Below are 21,332 nucleotides of genomic sequence, written 5' to 3'. Positions count from 1 at the left end.
TGAATTGTAGTAAGGATACCCTACTATCTATAGATGATGAGAAATACTGAAAGATTTTGAGGAAAGTGACGATATGACTAGATGGAGTTCTATAGCTGCTTATGTACGAAAAGGAAAGTAATCTCTTAAAAGGCAGTCTGCCTTAGTATCTCCACTGCACCAAAACAGCAAAATAACATTGGCTTTCATGAATGAATATACAATGTAAAATAATCAGCTTTGATTTTTTAAATGGAATTGATTGCATAACTGTTATCTGAGACTTATGATCAAAGATTCCAGTTATCTTGCTATTGGCAATGTTCCAAATGACACAAATTCTGTTTTTATATAAAGTTTAAAAAAATGCAGTTATTAAGTATATAAACATCTGAATAAAATGGTGTTATTTTTAAATTCTCCTCTTTCCTATTTGAATTTTTTGTTTGTACATCTAATTCTTAAATGCAGTTCAGCTGTGACAGCCACAAGTGCTGTCATACAACACACCAAAGTGGCCTATCCCCATGTTTGTCCTTCATCATCTCAGAGTTCTTGTTCAATCTTCAGGGACAGAGGAGAAATGAAAAAAAGCCTAAGGACAGGCCAAGGAGATTCACTGACTATTTATAGAATAACCTTCTGTTAGACTCAGCTCTTCAAAGAGAGGGAACTAAAGCTTCGTGTGTGTGTTTAAAAGAAACAGCAGCATTGTGAAATATAAGGAAACAACTCCTAAATCAAAGGAATACTTTGTAATTATAAAAGAAGGTAGGAGATAAATGTGAAATTTAACAGTGATCTGAAGTGAAATGATTCTTAGTGTCATCTATTCTTTTGTTGTTCTCTTGGGATGTTATATTTTGAGAATATTAGGCAAGTCTGCTGCTTCCCCAAGACCTGCCCAAACAGTAAGACATTAGAAAGTTAACATCAGTTTTGCACCTTGAACACTGGCTGTATAACACAGTTGAATTTTTTTGTAAGTACAAAAATTGATAAATGTTGTTGCATGGTGGCTTCAAAGTAACTGTACCATTTAAATAATATTTTACCTAATTTTAAAAATTACACTCTTTTGGATCATAAGTCTTGCCCAATTTAAACATTGAAATTGTGAGAGATACGTTTTCCTTTTTTGTTTGGAACCAATTTCATGGAGCTGTAGTTTTTTGCAACACTTTTATTATATAACCAGGCCCAGAAGATCCCCATCCCCCATCTTTTCACTATAATGTTTTCTTCCCATTTTATTCCAGAAGATGCCAAGACAGCCTCCTGGTGGGTTACCTTGGCAACCTCGTGTGTCATGTTTTAGAGTGTCCCAGGGCTGCAGTTTTATTTCCATTTGCATGCACTTCAGTCAGCTAACTGTAAATTTAAAAGGCCTGTTGTAGAATCAATCCTTTTTTTCTCTTACAGAATGAAAAACAGATAATTAGGATTACTGTTCAGTAAAATCCACTTATCTTTAGTACAGTTTGTAGGAAATCTTGGACTACACTTACCTAAAGTTGTGATATTTTTCACATGGCACTTCATAAGCTGATGCCGTAATGCCACATAATATAACATACAGTGTATTATATACATAATATAATAGTCAGTGTGACAGCTTGATCTCATCTTTGAAAAGCATGTCACTTTACAGTTTTTTGATGACAACTATACAAGGCTTTACTCAATGGAGCTTTTGACATGTCAATCAGGGTAAGACTGCAGTTTTTCAAGATTATTTTATTACATCAAGTTATAAATTTCAAAAAGCCCCAATCAAACAAATACTAAAAATGTATCATTTTAATATTTCTCATCTAGAGTCACATCTTTTTAGCTATATCATTTAAAAGTTACTGACATAATTGCTTTTTATGAGCTTAAAATTCTTTTTAACATATTTTTGTAGAAAATAACTTACAATTTGTATTAATCTTCAAAGACAGACTTTGGCAGTTTTATAAAAGCAAGAGATATAGAAGGCCTGAAATTTGAGCAAAGCTGTACATAAAGTTAATAGCAAAGCTGAAATAAAAAGTAATTCTCTTTGAAACACCAGTATTTATTAGGTATCAGAGTAGGAGTGATGGATCATTGTTTTTGCTTCAGGAAGAAAACCACCGTTGTGCATGCTCCACAGTCTGCAAGATATTTTTTGCTTCTCTGTAAAGATTTTAGGTGTTCTGTGATCACTTACAACATTCTAGGAGGATATTCTGCTATGGAATAGTGACATTTTTCTGTTTGACCCAGATTCAATGTTACCTTGAAATTAATAACCTTCTCTTTTAAAGAAAGGGTCTCTGAAGAGCTTTACTGAGTAATTTTGACTGCCGCCATAAATTGAGCTGTATTTCCCCTTTCATTCTTTGGGGGCATCTTCTGTAGGGTAATTCAATTGCTACTTTCTTTTACACTGTTACCTCCTAGGCTTGATTATCCTAAGGATGTCATATTTTAGCTTCAAATTTGATGAAAAGGGTGGAAATAGATCATATTTGTTCATAATTTTCTATTTTCCAAAGTCATCCCCATCCTAAGAGTATCAGGAGAATCTTCTTATATGGTGCACACATTAAGGATGTCTGTGTCTGAATATCTTCTTTAGTGAATATCCTTAAAGCAGCATGGTTCATTTAGACATGAGTTTGTGACAGACCATTCAATAAATATCAGAGGCCTGGGTAAGAGATGCCCTTCCCCCCCCCACCCCCTTAACTCCAAAGGGGAGTAAAACTGTCTTGAAATCTTAACTTATTGATGTAAAAATCCTTCGAAGTAGATAATGAGGAGGAGTGCCTGGGTGGTGCAGTCCATTCCACTCCTGGTTTTGGCTCAGGGCATGATTTCAGGGTCTTGGGATCGAGCCCAGAGTCAGACTCCATGCTCAGCATGGAGATTCTCTTTCTCCCTCTATCCCTCCTGCTCGTGTTCTCTCTCTCTAAAATAAAATCTTGAAGTAGATAGAAGACAGGACTGGTGCCCAGACTAACTTTGTCAAAGCCATTCAGCTTGTTCGTGATAGATGAACTAACAAAATTCAAATTTGTCCTAATCAACGTCTTGTTCTTAAAACACTATTAAAATCTTTCCCAAACCTTAGTTCTTCATAACACCGATGATTTCTTCTAATTTTTTTTGGGTCAGTAGTTTTAATGCTAATATATCAAAGGTTGCTTCTCCTATAACCATAACAAGGTTAGTTAGAACTGAATGACTGTGGAATAGATTATCTCCGGTTCTGAGCAGCCATAATTGAAAGCATTGAGCAGATCTTTTAGTCCAGCATGACTTTTCATTTCAAATATTTTGAGAGCACCTTAAGTGCAGATGGATGAGTTAAATTCATCTTTTCCTATTCATGGGATGTTGTTAGTTATTGCTCCATGCAAAGCTCCTTTCTTGTTTTCATTATTTCTTTCTCTTATTTTTCACAACTGTATTGTGACATAATTTACATAAGACAAACTGCACCCATGTAAAGGGTATGATTTGATGAGTTTTGACATATGAATACACCTATGAAACCATCACTACAGTGAAGATAACGAGCATATCCATCAGTCACAGAAGTTTCCTTTTGCCTCTTTGTGATCTCTCCTCACCACTCTCCCAACCAGAGATCAGTTTTCTGTTGCTATAGTTTGCAACTTCTAGAGTTTTCTATAAATGGAATGATACAGTATTCATTAATTTTTGTCTGCCTTCTTTCATGCAGCATTGATTATTTTGAGATCCATTCATGTTGCAGTATCAGTAGTTCCTTCCTTTGATTACTGAGTAGTATTCCACAGTACAGAATTTATCAATTCATCTATTAGCATTTGGGTCATTTCCAATTTTTGTCTATTATCAATAAAGTTGTTATAAGCAATAACATATATCACAAAGATATTCTCCTGCATTTTTTTTTTTAATTTATGGTGTCAGTTAAATGATTCAGTCTTATTTTCATCTGTGTAATCATATGGAGTTTTCCCTCCAGAATCTAATAATCTCTTTGTCACTCATTGCTTTGTGGAACCTTGTCATGTATCAAATTACGTTTATGTCTTTCTGAGATCTGTATTCTTTCTATTGGTTATTTCTCTGTGGTGCTTATTCCGTATGCTTTTGTTACTGCTGTTATGACATGTTTTAATATCCGACAGGACATATACCTGGTTTTTTGGTCAACTTTCTCAAAATTGCCTTAGCTTTATGTACTTCTTTATCTTTCATGTAAACTTATTTTTGAACCTTGATCTTTATTTATTAAGGTATAATTTACATATAGTATGTATGTATATAACCATGTCACTACTATCTAGAACAAGATGTAGAACATGTCCATCACCCCCAGAATCTCTCCATGCCCATTTATACTCCATATCACTTAATCTCCAGAGGTAATCGATATTCTGAATTCTATAATTATAGTTTACCATATTCCTTTGGTCTGTCTTCTTTCAATCAACATTATGTTTCTGAGATTTACTCATGTTATTGCATCAGTAATTTATTCTTTTGACTGTCATATATTATTCCATTTTATGAATATACCATCTAGTGTTTATTTAATTTCATGACACTTGGATGGCTTCCATTTTGGAACTATTCAATGGTGTGCTGGTAAACTGGCCGAGGTCGGGGAGAAGAAGTACGGAGACATACTGATTTGCAGCCTTTGCCAGTTCCCCTGGTGTAAATGCTTTAACCGCGGCCAATTTCAAGTTGCATGGCTTAACAATAAGCTCATAAAATTTCTTATGAGCTTCTGCAAGCTGACCACAACATACACCTGGAGCTATCATGAATAAAGCTGCTCTGGATATTCTTGTACAAGGCTTTTGTTGTTGTTGCTGGGTTTTTTTTTTTTTTTTGGTATATATGAACTAATTTCACTTGGGTATGTGCTAATTGCAGGATTTCTGGGTCATAGCATAGACATTTGTTTAATTAGTAGATTCTGACAAATTTTCTAGTTTGCTGATAATTTTTACAACATATAGGAATAGACTTTATCAATTCCTTTTCTTTGTATATGAACATAATCTTGAGTTTTTTCTTTCTGACCTATCAATAAGAATTTTGGAGATATGTATTTTTTGATGTTAAACTTACATATATTCATAATGTCAATCATATTTGATCATATTCTCTTTTGAACACACTGTAGATTTGGCTAGCTAAAAGTTTAGGCATATGTTGAGGGGGAGAGGGCGAGGCAGAGAGGGAGAGGGACTATTTTTTACTAAAATGAAAACAAAAATATAATATTAATTTCCAAATTAAGATTAAAATTTACAGTGTATAAATTAAAATATATAAATACTTGCCCAAATTTTCTACTACTGAATATTTTTAACATGAATTTCTCCTTATTTTTATTAAATTTTCACTTTCCCTATTCTTTATGGCTGTAATCCTAACACTATCGTTTTCAATCCTGGCAGTACATTGGAATCACCTGGGGAGCTGTTACACTAATTCTAGGTTCTCACCCATACAAATCAGAATCTCTGGTGTTGGAACCTAGGCAGTCTTATTTTTAAAGCCCTACAGGTGGTATGTGTATACAGCCAGAGTTCAGGTTCAATATTCTGAAATGTGTTGAAGTATGGGGCAGAATGCTGTAAATGTTGAGAAATGGCTGTTAGAATCACATGGGTCATCCGTCTCAGGTCACACAGAATTTGCTGTACTGGAGAAGCCTAGGTGATTATGAAATACACATGCATGCAACACACATATACACAAACCTCAGGCATCTCTTTCGTGAGTTAAAACTTCAGTTTTCAGCCAATTTTTATCAGGTGTTCAGTGTTGAAACCTAAGATGCCTCTGCCTGTCTTAGTTTTGGAGGCGCTCTCTGCTTTCGCTGCTCCAGCTCTTCCATCATCTTCAGCAATGATCTTCACCTGCTGATTGCAATTTGTCAAAATCTGATTAAGAAGAGGAATAAATTAGAGGACCTCTAATTCTGCTCTGGCTATGAAGTTCTGTGATTCTTAGATGTTAATTTTCTTACTTAGCTTTCTTCATTAGTTGTGAAGCTTATCAACCAGCTATCCAGTCGTTTCCAGTGAAACGTGTTTTTCCCCCCATTTTATGCCCCAATTATCATTTCCCTTTGGTGTCTGAGGAGAATTGCTGAAAAATTTCCAAGTGAGAGTCTACCACATGTCCATGGTTTCAATAAATTCTTTTGATTTTCCTAATAGGAGAAACCCAGTATTTTCCAATTCCTTCTCTCCCCTCCTTGCTACAGATAGGTTTTCCTTGTTTATTCATTCATCTCTGTCTACTTTTGCTAACCATCTGCTTCCGTAAAAGCATATTGAAAGAATTATTTTAAAATGTCACTGATCCCTAATTAACAAAGTGAAATTTTCTATAATCTTAAGATTATTTTGGGTACACTTGATGAAATAGCTTTCAAATCCATCAACAGTAGAGGCTTTCCATATTTTTTTTTTTTGGATTTTATTTATTTATTTGAGAGAGGAAGAGAGAGAGAGAGCACAGGGGGAAAGGGATAGGGACAAGCAGACTCTCCGCTGAGCACAGAGCTCAATGCAAGTTTCCATCCCAGGACCCTGAAATTATGACCGGAGCCAAAGGCAGACGCTTAACTGACTGAGCCACCCAGGTGCCCTTCCACTATCAATCCTCAAAGTATGGGTTGTTAGGAGACAACCAAGACTCCAGAGGAACCCATCACAAAGAGAGTTAGCCCAAGCCTAAGGCTTGAATTCAGGTTTATCAATTTCAGTCTTGAAGTCTCAATAAGGAATAGAATTGTTGTTGTTTTGTTTGGTTTTTTATTAAGTCTGTTGAGCCTGTTTATTTTGCAGAGTTCATGAACAGTCGCCAAGTGTGATCCAGGTCAGTAAAGTGGAGAAAGGCATACCAATTATAAAAGTTAATTTGGAAGAGTGGAAAGAATATAAGACCCCAAACTCTTGTCTACTCACTGTTGTTCAGGAAGCTTCGGTTTCCCCTTCTCTAAGATGGAAGGCAAATTCTTATTTCAGTTACCTATGAGTAATAAGTGACATAGTATACACAAATGTTTTTTGAAATTTGAAAAGTGCGAAAAAACATGAATTTGTGGATGCTGAGTGAAATCACTGGGAGGAGAGTATTTTTATGAGATGTTCATAGAGGTAAGTCAAAACCAGAATCCTAAACTAGAGCTCTACACAGACTCCAGTTAATAGTGAGAGTTCCATAATCTTCATTGGATGCCTTTCAGTTTAGTTAACTTTGTTCCACATGAACAAATTTCCATTGCTACAGATAGAATTAATCTCTTAGAAATTATGTGAATACATTTAACATAATTATTTTAGTGCAGTTTTTCTCCCATGATCAGCAAACTAAGGACTGACAATAGACCTTTTATCAAAAAGTAAATTATATGTATTTTAATTCAATATGTAACATCTTTTCATTAACTTGATTTCATAAATGAAATAAGGTCTGAAACCTTGTCTAACAGTATGTTGCATTTCTTTTCCATTTTTGTCAGATTTAATCTGTAAATTTTTCATGTATTTACATTTTGGGTGATCTACAATGCCCTTGATCAGTGTATTCATCCATTTCCCATCTATACAGGGCAATTAACCTTATTTTTTCCCTGGAGTCTATTTTTAATATATTAGGGAAAGGAAACAGAACATAAAATGCCAGTAAAGAAACTGCCATGCCCTCAATTTGCTTTCAGTTTTGAATAATATAGGTAAAAGTATATGATAGCCCCAGGAAAACTCTCCGTGTTGTCACCTTACCACATAAAGCATCCTGGGAATAACTTATAATGTAAAGAAATAGATTTTTCCAAACTATTTTTAAAATTCAGTACTTGAATGGTATAGGTCAATGGTTCTTTAAGGGGAAGAGGAGATGGTTTTGCTCCAAAAGAACCTTTGGTAATATCTGGAGACTGCTCCCATTTTAAAAGCTGAAAGGATACTGCTGGTACCTCGTAGTAGAGGCCGAGGTTGCTGCTCCACGTCCCACAATGCACAGGACAGCCCCACAACAAAAATCGCCCTGCCCAAAATGTCAGTAGTGTTAAGATTGAGAAACCCTGGTTCAGATTCAATCGGCAATCAAATGTCACGATTACTTGAAAAGAATCTATTCATTGAGGCTTGTGGATGGAAAAGAAGTTTCACACAGATTAAGTGTTTTTTTTGTTTTTTTGTTTTTTTGGTTTTTTTTTAAAGCCATGGTTTCAGCTTTCAGCACTGTAGTGCTGTGGTGTTTACATTGGTTTCACCTCTGACATTTTCAAGTTAGAGAACATAAAATCCAAAAAGGTAAGCATGAGGAGGAAATAGAAATACAGCGGTGTCCTTTGATGTTCCATGCAGTTTATTTTGAGGGGATTTGGTGGGGGAGACGTGTTATTGTGTAAAGGAGTTGGAGAGAATATAGAATGTTTAGACTCAGGATTAATTCTGAATGGGCAGGTATGTACCAGTCTCTCAACTCAACCTCAGATGGTATAGCGGACCGTGGTCCCAGGACTGGCAAGGACACTGGGACACAGGTTTAAGTTTGGTCCTGGCCACTGGCCGTTGTGAAACCCTCGAACAGGGGCCTGGAGTCTCGAGACTCTCACCAGCATGGCCAGGAAAGTGGCTGCTAGGCCCCGGGAGCACTGTCGGTCCTCCTTCACAGGAGCAATGGAGAGGCCGGACGGAGAGAGTCCTCCAAGTACCTACTTGAGCTACGATGAGGCTACAGTAGATCTGACGCAGCGCAGGCGTGGGGCGGGGTGTTCGTGGGTAGGCGGGGCGCAAGGGTCTAGAGTCCGGGGCAGGAGGAGCAATTCGCGGTGCCTTCTGGCCGAGCTCAGGTGCTAGAGTTCAGAGCTTCCTTAGCTTCCGCGGCTGCGCTGCGTGCCAGGAGGTCTCTGCTTCCTTTGGCCCCGCGGTCCTGCGCCCTCTGCATACCCGCTGAGTACCTCTGGCCTACTTGTCTTTTCCTGGAGGGGAGCCGCGGGGGAATCCAGAGCACGCAGCGGGCGCAGGGTGAGCCCCACCTGTGCCCATCCCGAACCCCTGCGCCCCACAGGACCTCAGTTCTCTGCCCAGGTTTTTTGTTTGTTTTATTTTTGTTGTTTGTGGTTTGTTGTTTTTGCCGAGAACCTACGGTCAACACTGTTGATAGTTGGTTTTGTCTGCTTAGACATCCCAAGAACTGAAAGTTCCCAAATGGTTCCCAATTTCCCCCATTTTCAGGAGGAGAATGGAGTAGGCTGGGGGAGAGTGGGGAGATTTGACCTAGTGGAAACAGTTAAATAATTTAAATTAACGTGTTTATGAGATAGTTTTTTTTAAAAATCATTCTAAGCTTTTTCATGTTTCCAAAATTCCTCTTTTATTTCCTTGAACAAATATGACCTGAAGTTTGACTCCGTGGAAAATAAAGTTCATGTTGACAGTAAAATTTAGAGGGTTCTCACTGGATAAACAGACCAGTTTAATGGAATAATTCTGTTCAGCCCAAGCAGGGCTGGTTAACGATATGGCAGGTTAAGTCCTTTCAAAAGCTTTAAGATAAATTCTCATTATCTGTTTCTTCATCTAGAAATAACGTTGGTTTTTATATAAGAAAGAAAGTTAAGGTTAGTGCCAATTTTGTTAAACAGAACCCTGGTACTGTGCTTATTTCACTGAAAAATACTTTGGGACAGTTCTGTGAATGCAACCTATTTAGAAGAATTTTGGGGGGCAGGGAGAAACTTTTTTGTAATATAAAGCAAATTTAATGCCATATCTATAAGCTATTTTAATACGGTTTCAGTTACATGACAGAAAAAAAGGAGTCTGAAGATTTTTTTGGAGCTTTGCTAATGTTGGGGTCTAAAGTCACTTAACAGTTTGAAGCCAGATACCTTCATCTTAAAACCTAAAGGCAATCAATGGATTGATTAGTGGGAATATTCTATATATGCTATATGTAATATAATATGCTGTACATGCCATAAATGCTAAATTTTTCACACTGGACATGCACAATCAGCTTCCCCACTCCCAACAGCTTTTGTTAGAGCAGTTGGAGGTGGGGTAGGGTATTTCTCAGGTGATTCTGATTAGCCTCTTCATTCCTTCATCAGGGAATCCTTGACTCTTTCTGCACTAGAAGCTGGATAAGTTATCATTTGACTTTGTAAACTACTGGGTATTTGATTTTTCTGCCAAAGTTTATCCCTTAGTCCTCTTTTTTTTTTTTTTCCTTCTGAAGCACATAAGTAGTAAAACAGGTTCAAAGCTGGGTGGCATGGTGAATACTTGATCTTTAAGTTGTAAATGAAATGTTATTCGGTTGAAATATTTTTGTCTAAATGTGAGTATAGCACACCACACGTGCTGAGTTCACTGTGTGCAGGTCTAGACTTTTAAGAATGAATACTTTCAGTCTTACTGGGCTGTAGGAAAATAACTTTATCAGCTAAGCCTTTAAACTCTAATTTGTTTCACTTGTGTCTCACCACCATTCTTTTATTTTAGGGGGTTTTTAGAACTTTATTTATAGGTCTTGACATACTAAGTATTTTATTAAGTACTGGTGTATGCACTTGAAATAGTCAAATTCTGTAAATGCAAGTAGTTTTGAGTAATATGGTGTTTGTCAAACTTATTAGCTACATGGTATACCATTTTTCTTAAATAGCTTGATATGAGTTTACTGGATTATATACTAAAAATAATTTAGTTTATTCATTCATAATCTATATAGTACTATATATGTATAGAAATTCATTTACTAATGAAAGTCTAATCTGAGAATTTTTGTAGTTGGAAAAGGAAGTGTTTAATAAATAATGGCAAAATTGGCAACCCATTTGAAAGGAATCAAACAGATTGTGGATGAATTAAAATGCAATATTTAAAAAATATTTCAACTCTAATTAGGCTATATTTAAATTAAAATTACAGAAAATAAATTTGTTAACTTATAATTGAGCCTTGTGATTTATAAGGCAAATGACTGTGTTAACACTTTTGTGATTGAAATCAACATATTTTGATATCAAACAGAGAATAAAATAACCATTTTATTTTCCTTATAAGCTATTGGGGATTTCTATAAGATTTAGAAATTTCACAAGCATTCATCCACTCTTCAACGTCCTTTAATTTTTTTTCAATTACTATGATTTAAAGTAAAATACCTTTTGTATTGGACAGAAAATATTCTTAGTTTAAGCAACCTTGTTACAGACTTGATAAGAAAATACCTAATGATGAACACTGCTCTTAGAGCTAAATATAAAAGACATTTTTTAGTCTTTCACAGGAATATGAAAGACTTAGTAGTTTCACAGGAATTTTCATCTATTTAATGTATAGTGATGTTAAAAATCATAGGGAGTATTTGAAGGAAGATTTGGGTCATTAAGTAAAGGGTAGATGATGGTTCATCCATGTCAGCTCCTGAAATTGGCTGTAAAATGCATCATGAAATAAACTTCTCCCATTTACTATTTTGTCCCTAGGTGTCTTTCATACTGTGCATTAGTCTTACCAGAGTGAAACTGTGGGATTTAAGCACTTAATTAGGTGTTCAGAGTCAAATATTAAGTGTAGGAATCTGAGATACGTGTAAATATTTTAAACATTTTGGCAAAAAGATCCTATGATATTTAAGGCATGATTTAACTGGGGTATCTTCTAGTAACAGTTGAAGAATCCAGAGTTATATTTGGTTCTTTTGAAGTTATATTGTCATTAACTTGTAATTATTATTGGTTTATCACCAAATGACTATGTTCTTGCTAGTGTAAATGAGTTGTTGGTCTTCAGTCACACAGTAGAAATTATACTGTCACAAGTTGGGAGCATGTTGCGCTCTTGACTTTAAAAACAAAAACACTAGCCCATTAATGGTGGAAAATGTGGACTCAGGAGCTAGATAGATTGTATGCAGACCTTGGCTTCACCATTTTTTCGCCATGTGATTTTTGGACATACCTTCCTTGAGGCTCAGTTTCTTACTTTGTAAAGTGACAAAATATTTACACATTTTTCAAAGCGTTGCTGTGAGGATTGAATGACTTAGTACATATAAAGCACTTAGAACATTGCCTAGTACGTAGGAGTTATCAACAAATGTTAACTACCAGCTAGGTTCCCCCACCACCCCTTCTTTCAGACCCTAGATCTTTTCTGGTTCTCTTGTGCTTAATTCTTACCACTTGCTTTACCCAGTTTCTTCAGTAAATTCTACAGAAAGGAATCTAACCTAAGACAAAATTATGCATATGTGGGCATATAAATAGTATATGTCATTATCACCGTGTGTGTGTGTGTGTATGTATGTATGTGTATGAGGGAGAGGGAAGTAATGTTTTGATAGAAGATGATCAGTGGCATTTATAGGCTTGCCCTTTACCTCAGTGAGCTTTCTTATTAGATGAAGTTATGTGGACTGTTCTAAGTATGCACTTAAACACAATGTTTACAAGCCTTAACCAGGGACCAATACAGGACATGCACGTCTATCATTGTGTATATTAGGTCACTTGTTCCCAAACTTCTTTGAAGATTTCTTTAATGATGACAAAGCTGTGAACCAGAATGTGGTAGTCAAAAATTTTTTCTCCAAAGGATACTAAAAATTCAGTGTGGGCAGCTGCTGGTGTAGTGGTTAGGATTATTGACTGAAGATTGTGTAAAATTCTCCCTTTGTTGCTTAATACCTGTGTGATTTTACACAAGTTACTTAACTAGGATTCCCTCTTTAAAATGGTTTGAAAGTTATTTCTCATGATTCGTATAAATACACTCATAGAGTTCAGATGATTCTCATAGTTCAAATAATTAAAACAGCTAAAAATGTGTAAACAGGAAAAAATGGAATAGCAGTTCTACATTTAACCTTTACCGAAGGTCTCAAATATTGGCCTTTGTTAATAAAGGAAGCTAAGAGAAAAACCACAATTATTTCCCGCAAATGAAGAATTCTCTAAGAACCTCTCTAGTAGTGAACCAGTACAGCATTTTGATTTTTGAATAAGATCTTTTTCAATGAAAGTAACATTTGCAAAACAGCTATCTTCATTTTAATTTGGTAACCTCAAAATTTTTCTTAATGTCAATGTACAAAATTAGACTGTCACCCATGAAATAGTTTTTGATAACCGCAGTAAAAACCCTAATGTCAAATGATCTGCCTTTGTCATTTATTGTCTTTGAATTTTCCTGCAGACCACTCTTATTTCTTTGTCAGCTCAAAAGTCATGAGAAACTTCCTTAGTTTTTAATTTCGCTTTGGTACAAGATACTGAACCTTGGAAGTAACACTTCCAGAAATGCTTAACCGTATCTCATCCTGCCAAGATCTGAATAGAAAGAGGAGTTCTTTCTTATTAACGACAGAAATGATTTGTGAGTCCGCAGTGGCAGTTTTTACAAATGTTGAGTCTTCAGAGGATCTGTTGATGTGGAAAAAACCAAAAGGTCCTGGTTATTTTAGACATGTGCCTTTAAAGTTAATCTCAGCAAATAAGCCCCCAAATCAAACCCCCACCCAGAAAGTTTTGTTTTTCAATAAAAGGATGACAAAATATAAAATAGTTACTCCCCAATGTGCAAGTCCACATTTTATTAGAGTTTTTCGGAACATTAGATAATAGATTCACATAAAATGAAAGGAAATGTGATGTGAGCTAGAAATAAAGAATTCTGAATGAGCAATTAAGGCTTTTGTCTGCGTGACTGAGGACAGCTGCAGGGTTAGAGGCTCATGCTAAGTCATGCAACACTTTCGGAATATCGTGTGTGTGTGTGTGTGTGTGTGTGTGTATGTATGTGTATGGAGTTCTGAAAAATGTAGTGACATCTATGGTTATACGGAATAATCACATTCTTTTAGGTGTAAATTAAGTTGCTTAAGAACTTATCAAACAGTACATTATAAAATCAAGCATTTCTTAGAAGGGGCATTATTGTCTGGAAACAGTATCTATGGAACGTACTTTTAACTGTGACACATATTGATAATCTTGAAACCCCTTTAAGTTAACTTTAAGTTAAATAAAACATAAATGTTAAAGGCTTCATAAAATATTATGCTCTCCTAAGAATACAAAATGCTTTGGAGACCTTTTGTAAGGCACCATCTTGCTAAAACAGCAATAGGTAAGGATGCTTATAACTGTGAATATCTATAGAGATAAAAGATAAGTTATTGTATGTGCGTTTTAAACCACATTCTGCCAAGAAAGTATAAAATCTGAGGCAGGAGATGTGTATTTTTTATTCTTTCTTCAAAGGTGTGAGCTAGTAGGAAACGGAGAAAACCAATAAGAAATTAATATTCTCATAATAAACAAGGCCCAAAGTCTGCTTTCTTCTTTTCTGTGTTGGCACCGGACTGTGGAAGGTCAGAGAGTAGGAATGAGAAAAGTAATCTTCTTCTGGCAGATGGGTATCTGTAAGCTGGGAATTGTATAGATTAGAGAACATGGAGATAGAGGTTTTTGTCCTTGAGGACTTAGGGGCAAAATTGAAAATTCAAATTCTGAGATTAAATAGATATGAAAATGGTATACAAGGTATTTATCTCTCAAAGAAGAATGCTCTACAAAATTACATAATTTAAGAGTTAAGATTCAAAAAGTTTGAAACTTTTGTTGAAACTATGGAAGAGACGGTAATAAATTAACTATTTCAAGGATAGAAAGACATTAACTACTCTTTTGAACAGATTCTCATACATCACAAATTTGAAAAACACTTTTTTTTAAATAACAGCATCATTTTGAACTAAGGGTTTAGCAAAGAAGTAATGAAAACTTTCAATTTACCATATATTCTCCCTCTTTCTTTGTATCCGTTGCTTCCTAATAAAATAGCATTCGTGTCAGGCCTTTGCTTTATTGCTCTTAGAAACTGTCAACATTTACTGTTGGCTTTATATTTTTTTATGTTAATTCTTTTTAGAACATTCTCTGTGCTTTTCTGGCTTTTCAGTCCTTTACATTTTTTATGTCCTTTAAATTTTTCTTCTGCAGCCCTCACCCCTTCCACTAATTGTGACTAATTAAATAATTTAAATGATTACTGACGATGAACACTTTTTTTTTATAAGTGTGAATCATGGAAATGTAACTCCAACCAGAATGCACCTCCCTCAGGCATGGATGCCATATTCTACTTCTCCTATATTCATTTTAGTGCCACTAATAGTGACAAAGAGAGCATTAGAAATAAAGGTGAGGGTCAATAGGAAATTTTTTTGTTATAATGCTATATTGTAGTTACAGAAATGACTTGTTTTGTCAAATAAATATAATGGTACACTACTGCCATGTTGTAGGATACTAAATTCTCAAACCCTTCATAGATGTGTCTCAAATTTTAGTCAATGTATAAAACTATTCATATTTCAAAAATAGTATGAGGTAGGATGAGAAACCCCATTGACCATAGGTAGGCTTAGACTAGCCAACTCAGCTGTTTGAGAGTGAATAGCATTGACTGACAAGGAGGACAAAACCATTGCAAGTTGCTAGATATGTTCTTTTCTCTATCCTCCTTCTTAGAAATTTATGAATAGGGCAAGTGTTCACAAGTATGAGAGTGATTGTAGCAATCTTACCAAAACCCACTTGTCTCAGGAAAAGTCCAGTACAAGGAGATCTTTTAAAGATAAGGATCAAAATGTCATAGTAGGTATTGGGGGTGGGGAGCAGACCTTGCTACAACATTACCTGTAAAAAAAAAAAGTATGCAGGTGTTTATTTATTCTTATTTATAGTAGTTTAGGTATGTTCTTACTATGTTTTTGCCAAACAGAATAAGACCTTGTGACCTCATCCTTTCCCTTTGAGTGCTACAGCAAAGTCAGTATGTGAATTCCTTTAAAAAAAAATTTGCTACCCATTTTGCTAAAAATCTTTATTCTTGGTTTTTCAGGTTATTCTTTTCTGAAGCTTACCTGGGTTGGTGATTCTTTAGTTTTTAATTTAACTCTAGTGCATCCTTGTTTGTCTATTACTTTCTAATTGTGTTTTCTAACATCAATTTCAGTAGTTTGCCACATTTTCTGTTTTTACTTTGTAATTGATTTAAATTTTATTTGCACTGTGTTGTCAGCATTCCAGTTGACACTCCCTGTGGGACTGAACAATAAATTGAACAGTGAATGCGAGTGACTAATATTAAAGGGGGAGATTGGAGTGCTAATGGATTTTATAGATCATCATTTATTCCCTTAGATTTACACAGTAAATCTAAACACAGTAGTGTTTAGCTTTTCTATCCTACCTTATACATTCATGGATTTGGAGAAGGAATATTAGGATAATGGAAGACCCCTACCAATAGAGGTATAGAGAAAGTATCCTTACAGACAGGTTGTGTCTTGACTATAGGTCAAGAGTGACACTCATGGGAGCTTCTTAACCTCTAGTCTCGGAAGTCTTGGTCAATTGCAAGGTGGATGATCCCATTGCTGAAAGCATTCATCTCTGGATGCACAGAGACCATGTATCAAATATTTTCACTCCCTATCATACCTTCAAACACTATTCATTCCTTTTTTCTTCCCTCCACCTCGTCCCCCTACCACTCTTTTTTGATTGATTTCTTAAACTTCTAGCTGCGTTCTTTTCAAGATACCTTTAAAGAAACTAATAGACTAATATTTGGGTGGGTTAGGTTTTCAGAAGATTGAGTAGTTGTACAGAGAGCTTCCCATATATTCCTCTCTCCCGTCTATGTGCAGGTTTCCCAATTATTAACATTTTCCATTAGTCTGACCCATTTGTTACAATTGCTGAATGAATGTTGATCTGTTAACTAAATCCCACAGTTTAAATTCGGGTTCACTCTGTTGTTTGTTCAGTGGGTTTGACAGATAGATAATGTCATATCTTGGCGATTACCATATGATGCAGAATAGCTTAACTGACTTCAAACTCTGTGCACTTCCTATTCATCCCTGCCTATTCCCTAATCCTGGGCAACCACTGATAATTTTCTGTTTTCATAGGTTTTTTTTTTCTTTTCCAGGATATTATATAGTTGGAATCATAAAATATGTGGCCTTTCCAGATTAGTTTACTTACCACTTCTCTTGATGAATCTTTACTCTGGTCACTTAATGGTTCTGTTGCTGAAGTCTTTACACCTCTTCCATAGGTCTTCATGGAAGGGAACCTAGATGACTCCGTCCATACCTGCTCCTTCATTTATGTGGCTTGCATTTGGTCTATGAAAAATCTTGACACATTCTTCTTCCCTAAAACTGAGTTCTAGATGATCCTTTGTTCTTTCCATCAGAAAGATAGCCAGGTCTTTACCTTTGCAGTTTTGAGGTTAAGGTCAAACACGTGACAAATGGATCTAGCTTCCTTCCTCCAGCTCCTCTTTATTGACTTGGAGTCGGGAGATCGTGCTTTCCATTCCTCCATTCTTGAAAAGTCCTCTTAACCTTTATCCAGTGTGACTGAGGGGTTTAGGAGTCATTTCACTGATCTCAGTCCTCATAATAAATCCTTGTCTAGAACTTCACTTTGGAAGCCCAGTTACATCTTGTAGCAGAAACAACTCAGAACATATTTTTTTAATTCAAATATTCACAGGTTTATCAAGAATTCCTTTGTCTTCTTATTTATGCCAAAATATCCCTCAAGGAGTGACATTCCCAGACCCCTCAATGTCCTCTTTCCTATTTTCATCTGATGCCACCAAATTAAAAGTCATTAAATATGTGGCAAGTAAATAAAACTATCAGACCAACAAAAATACTAAAACAACAGAAGACACATATTTGTGACAAGGATATAAATCAGATGCAAATGGTATATGCTGAATAATTTTGTATATTTTAGCTATGAGAAGAATTGATCCTGGGTTTTAAAAATATATGTATAAGAATTTGAGAGCTATTTGACTCCCCAGTAGAGCTCTTACAAAATAGCAGAAGAAATTAGCTTATAAATTATGTACATAAACAACTTTTTAGATTTCTACACGGTTTCTGTTAGATTGCTAAGTATGAAAGCATGACCTACTTTTCTCCAACTTGAGCCTCATGGTGGATGTTTGCTCTGTTTTATGCACTATTTTCTCCATGAGTTACTTTTCTACCGAAAGCATTTCCAAAATTGACTCATTACAAACAGACAGTTATGCAAATCTTAATCAAAGATGCATAGTTTGTATTCATCTGGTTCACAACTCTGAATTGCCAATTTTTGTTGAATTATTTACATAAAAATGAATACATTGTAACTGTTCTTTAATTAGCAGTGTCTAATAATATCTATTGCTACTAGCCTTGTGGACATTAAGAGTGTGGTTCTGAAAACTCAATTGGCATTTTGGGAAGCTGGCCTAGATAATTTCATTGCTGGAAAATTACTGATTTATGCCAGAACATACTTTAAAAATCTCTTAAAATTGCATCAGTCTTCTCCTTTATCTTTAAATCAGTCCATGGGCTTTATCTATTTTTATCTTGTTTGCCTTCTAACAAGTGACAACTTGGGAGAATTTAGGCAAACTCCAGCCAACAGAAGGAAAACTCAATAAACATGGTATGACATAGCTGCTAAGAGCAAAGAACTATAAAGGCAAACCGAGGGAGTTTGAATCATGTTATTTTTTGGTGGGTTCTATTGGGTGGGTTTCTTAAGGTAGTCTGTGACTTTGTTTTCTTATGTATAAAAACCAAATGATAATAGCACGTACCTCATTAGGGTATAGATGAGGATTAAGTGTATTGATATACATAAAGGGCCTCTTAGTGCCTGGGAAATGGAAAGCAGGCAGAAAATACATCTGTGGCTTAGTTCTTATAAAATAAAAATAGTCAAAAAAAATGCTAAATCCTGATCTTTGTCTAGCAGTAACAGGAATTATACCATTCTCAGTATTTTTCACAAAAAGCATAAATTAACTGAACTTCTATCCTGAGATTACTGTTTGCATCAACCTTAGCATACTGGCTTGAGAAATTAAACAACCACAGAACACTAGAATTTAAACTGACAAGATGTTTTATTTCAAGAGGTACTGGCCACAGTTGAAACTGTATGGAAAAAAGATTCACAAATGTTCTTTGCTGATGTGGATATTTAATTTTTTTTTTTTTTTTACACAAATGAGAGAGAGAAAGGGGTGGGTGGTAGGCACCGAGGGAGAGGGAGAGAAAGCCTCAAGCAGATTCCTTGCCATGCATGGAGGCCAACACGGGGTTCGATCCTAGGACCCTGAGATCATGACCTGAGCTGAAATCAAGAGTCATACACTTAACCAACTGAACACCCAGGTGCCCTGAGGATGTTTAATGTTATACCTTAGGAGAAAAACAATGGTTCTCAGTAAATACATCTCCCACTCTGAAAAGATCTTCCAAAAAGAAATAACAGGGCATCCTGGTGGCATTCTGGTATTTGTGGTTACCTGACTTGCCCTCCACAGAGGGGCCTCTGTTAGGACCCCTAACACTGAGGAGGTGCTGGAAGTGCATAGACTGGGAATTGGTGGTCTTGATCTTTTGCTGACTTAAATTATCTGCTGTGATTTTGGGACAAAGTATTCTGAAGAGCTGCTCACATTCTGGCATCCTGTCTACTTTCCTATCTACATGATGCATTTTTCCCTTGAGTGCTTTCGTCTTCTTAAAAATCTAGAGATGCAGGGGTCCCTGGGTGGCTCAGTCATTAAGCATCTGCTTTTGGCTCAGGGCGTGATCCCCGAGTTCTCAGATTGAGCCTCAAGTCGGGCTCTTCTGCTGGGAGCCTGCTTCTTCCTCTCCCACTCCCTTTGCTTGTGTTCCCTCTCTCGCTGGCTGTCTCTCTGTCAAATAAAATCTTAAAAAAAAATCTAGAGATGCAGAGCATGGGAAGGTTGTGTTCACACTGAGTGTCACAGTGAGGGAGAAGGTGGATACAGGTTTCCTTAGTTCTCTCCCGGTTTGGCCCCTGTAGACCTCCTGCCAATACCCACACCTACAGAAAGCTTGGAGGATAAAATTCAAAGTAAGATCCAGAGGTTGTTTAAAAAATGTCTCTGAAGTAACTGAGTTGATAGTTATCTTTCCTATATTACTATAACTTTAAAATGGCAAATCGTTTCTTCTCAAATTATCCATTTTTAATATTCATATATTTCATAAGTTTTAACCTATATGGTCAATAATGTTACACATTTTAAAAATAACTAATCTTCAAATTCCAATATTGATCATGGTTCTACATGAGTCAATACTAATCTTGCAGGCAAATTAGTCTTTACATTGACCAAAGCAAAGTCATTATATGCATATTAGTTATGTGCCACAACGTAAATTGAATTAATTTAAGAGGTGAGGGAAAAACCTATAGCTTTTTATGTTACTTAATATTTGAGACTTCCAGCCTTAATTCTTTACTACATTTTTACTGTTATCAAATTATTCCAGTGGCTAAACTATCAGCCATCTGCTCGTTAAGTGAAGTAAAATATGTAAAATGTCCTGTATGATGTCTGGCACATAAAGAGGTTCATTAAATATTATATTCTTACCTCCTTCAATTTTTATCTTTCAAAGTGAGGATATTAAGAATTTAATCAACTCCATTATATAGGTGTAATACTAGAGAATTTGGCATTGGAATCAAGGACCAAAAGCTGCCCTGTGATTTGGCTGTCTTATTCTTTGAGTGTGAAGTTGGATGGATATTATAAATTGGAGAAATATTGAATTGTTTTGTAAGCACATGTAATAAAAAAGAGGTCATCCCTCTTCTGCCCTCTCCAGGACACTGCCCATTTGATCTTGGTGTGTGTGTTTTTGTTGAAAACTACAAGTTTGTACGTGTGTGTGTGTGTGTGTGTGTGTGTCTGTCTTCTCTGCGTTTCTGCTCTCCCAGATGCGCTTGCATGTGTGCTCACACACACGGTGTCAAATACAGAATGGAAAGATCCATACAGCACCAAAATCATCTTTATTATAGCATGAGTAAATCCTGAGATACCAACTGTACACCTTGAAATAAGAGATCTCTGTTCTGTATTAATTCATTCTTTAATAGGTTGAGTCATATTCATCAAAATTGTTGATATTCAGCCATTTTCAACTGTAAGAAAAAGTCAAACTCCTGTCTTGGCCTCTTTGAGCATATCTAGTAATTTCTCTGCCAGTCAGCAGCCCTCCACCATTATAGACCATATAATGCAATGGGCTAATATAATTTTGTCTAGTCAGAGCGTTGCTTTTCAGGGTTTTGTTTTTGTTTTTGGCTGTACCTTCAATTCTGTTCTTCTAAACTGCATTGCTTAGTGGGCTTCTCTTTTTACTCCACTTAAGGTACTCCCTCTTTCTTTTCTGTGAGTGAAGACACCTGGGCTAATATTTTTTAG

At 35.9% G+C, this 21,332-nt stretch overlaps 1 protein-coding gene across 1 annotated transcript in view; it reads right to left on the bottom strand.

Moving 5' to 3' along the window:
- Positions 1–8,596, bottom strand: part of LOC100478851 (tubulin beta chain-like) — a 50,781-nt gene extending 42,185 nt beyond the window's left edge. The window contains exons 1-2 of the mRNA XM_034643166.1: positions 8,483–8,596; positions 5,789–5,900 (exon numbers count right to left, since the gene is read on the bottom strand). Of these exons, the coding sequence (XP_034499057.1) occupies positions 5,789–5,900; positions 8,483–8,596 (226 nt within the window). The remainder of the gene's footprint in view (positions 1–5,788; positions 5,901–8,482) is intronic.
- Positions 8,597–21,332: the final 12,736 nt, after the last annotated feature.

This window comes from Ailuropoda melanoleuca, chromosome 1 (genome assembly GCF_002007445.2).
Source record: "Ailuropoda melanoleuca isolate Jingjing chromosome 1, ASM200744v2, whole genome shotgun sequence".
Taxonomy (NCBI): Eukaryota; Metazoa; Chordata; class Mammalia; order Carnivora; family Ursidae; genus Ailuropoda; species Ailuropoda melanoleuca.
This window is presented reverse-complemented; position numbering and strand designations above follow the sequence as displayed.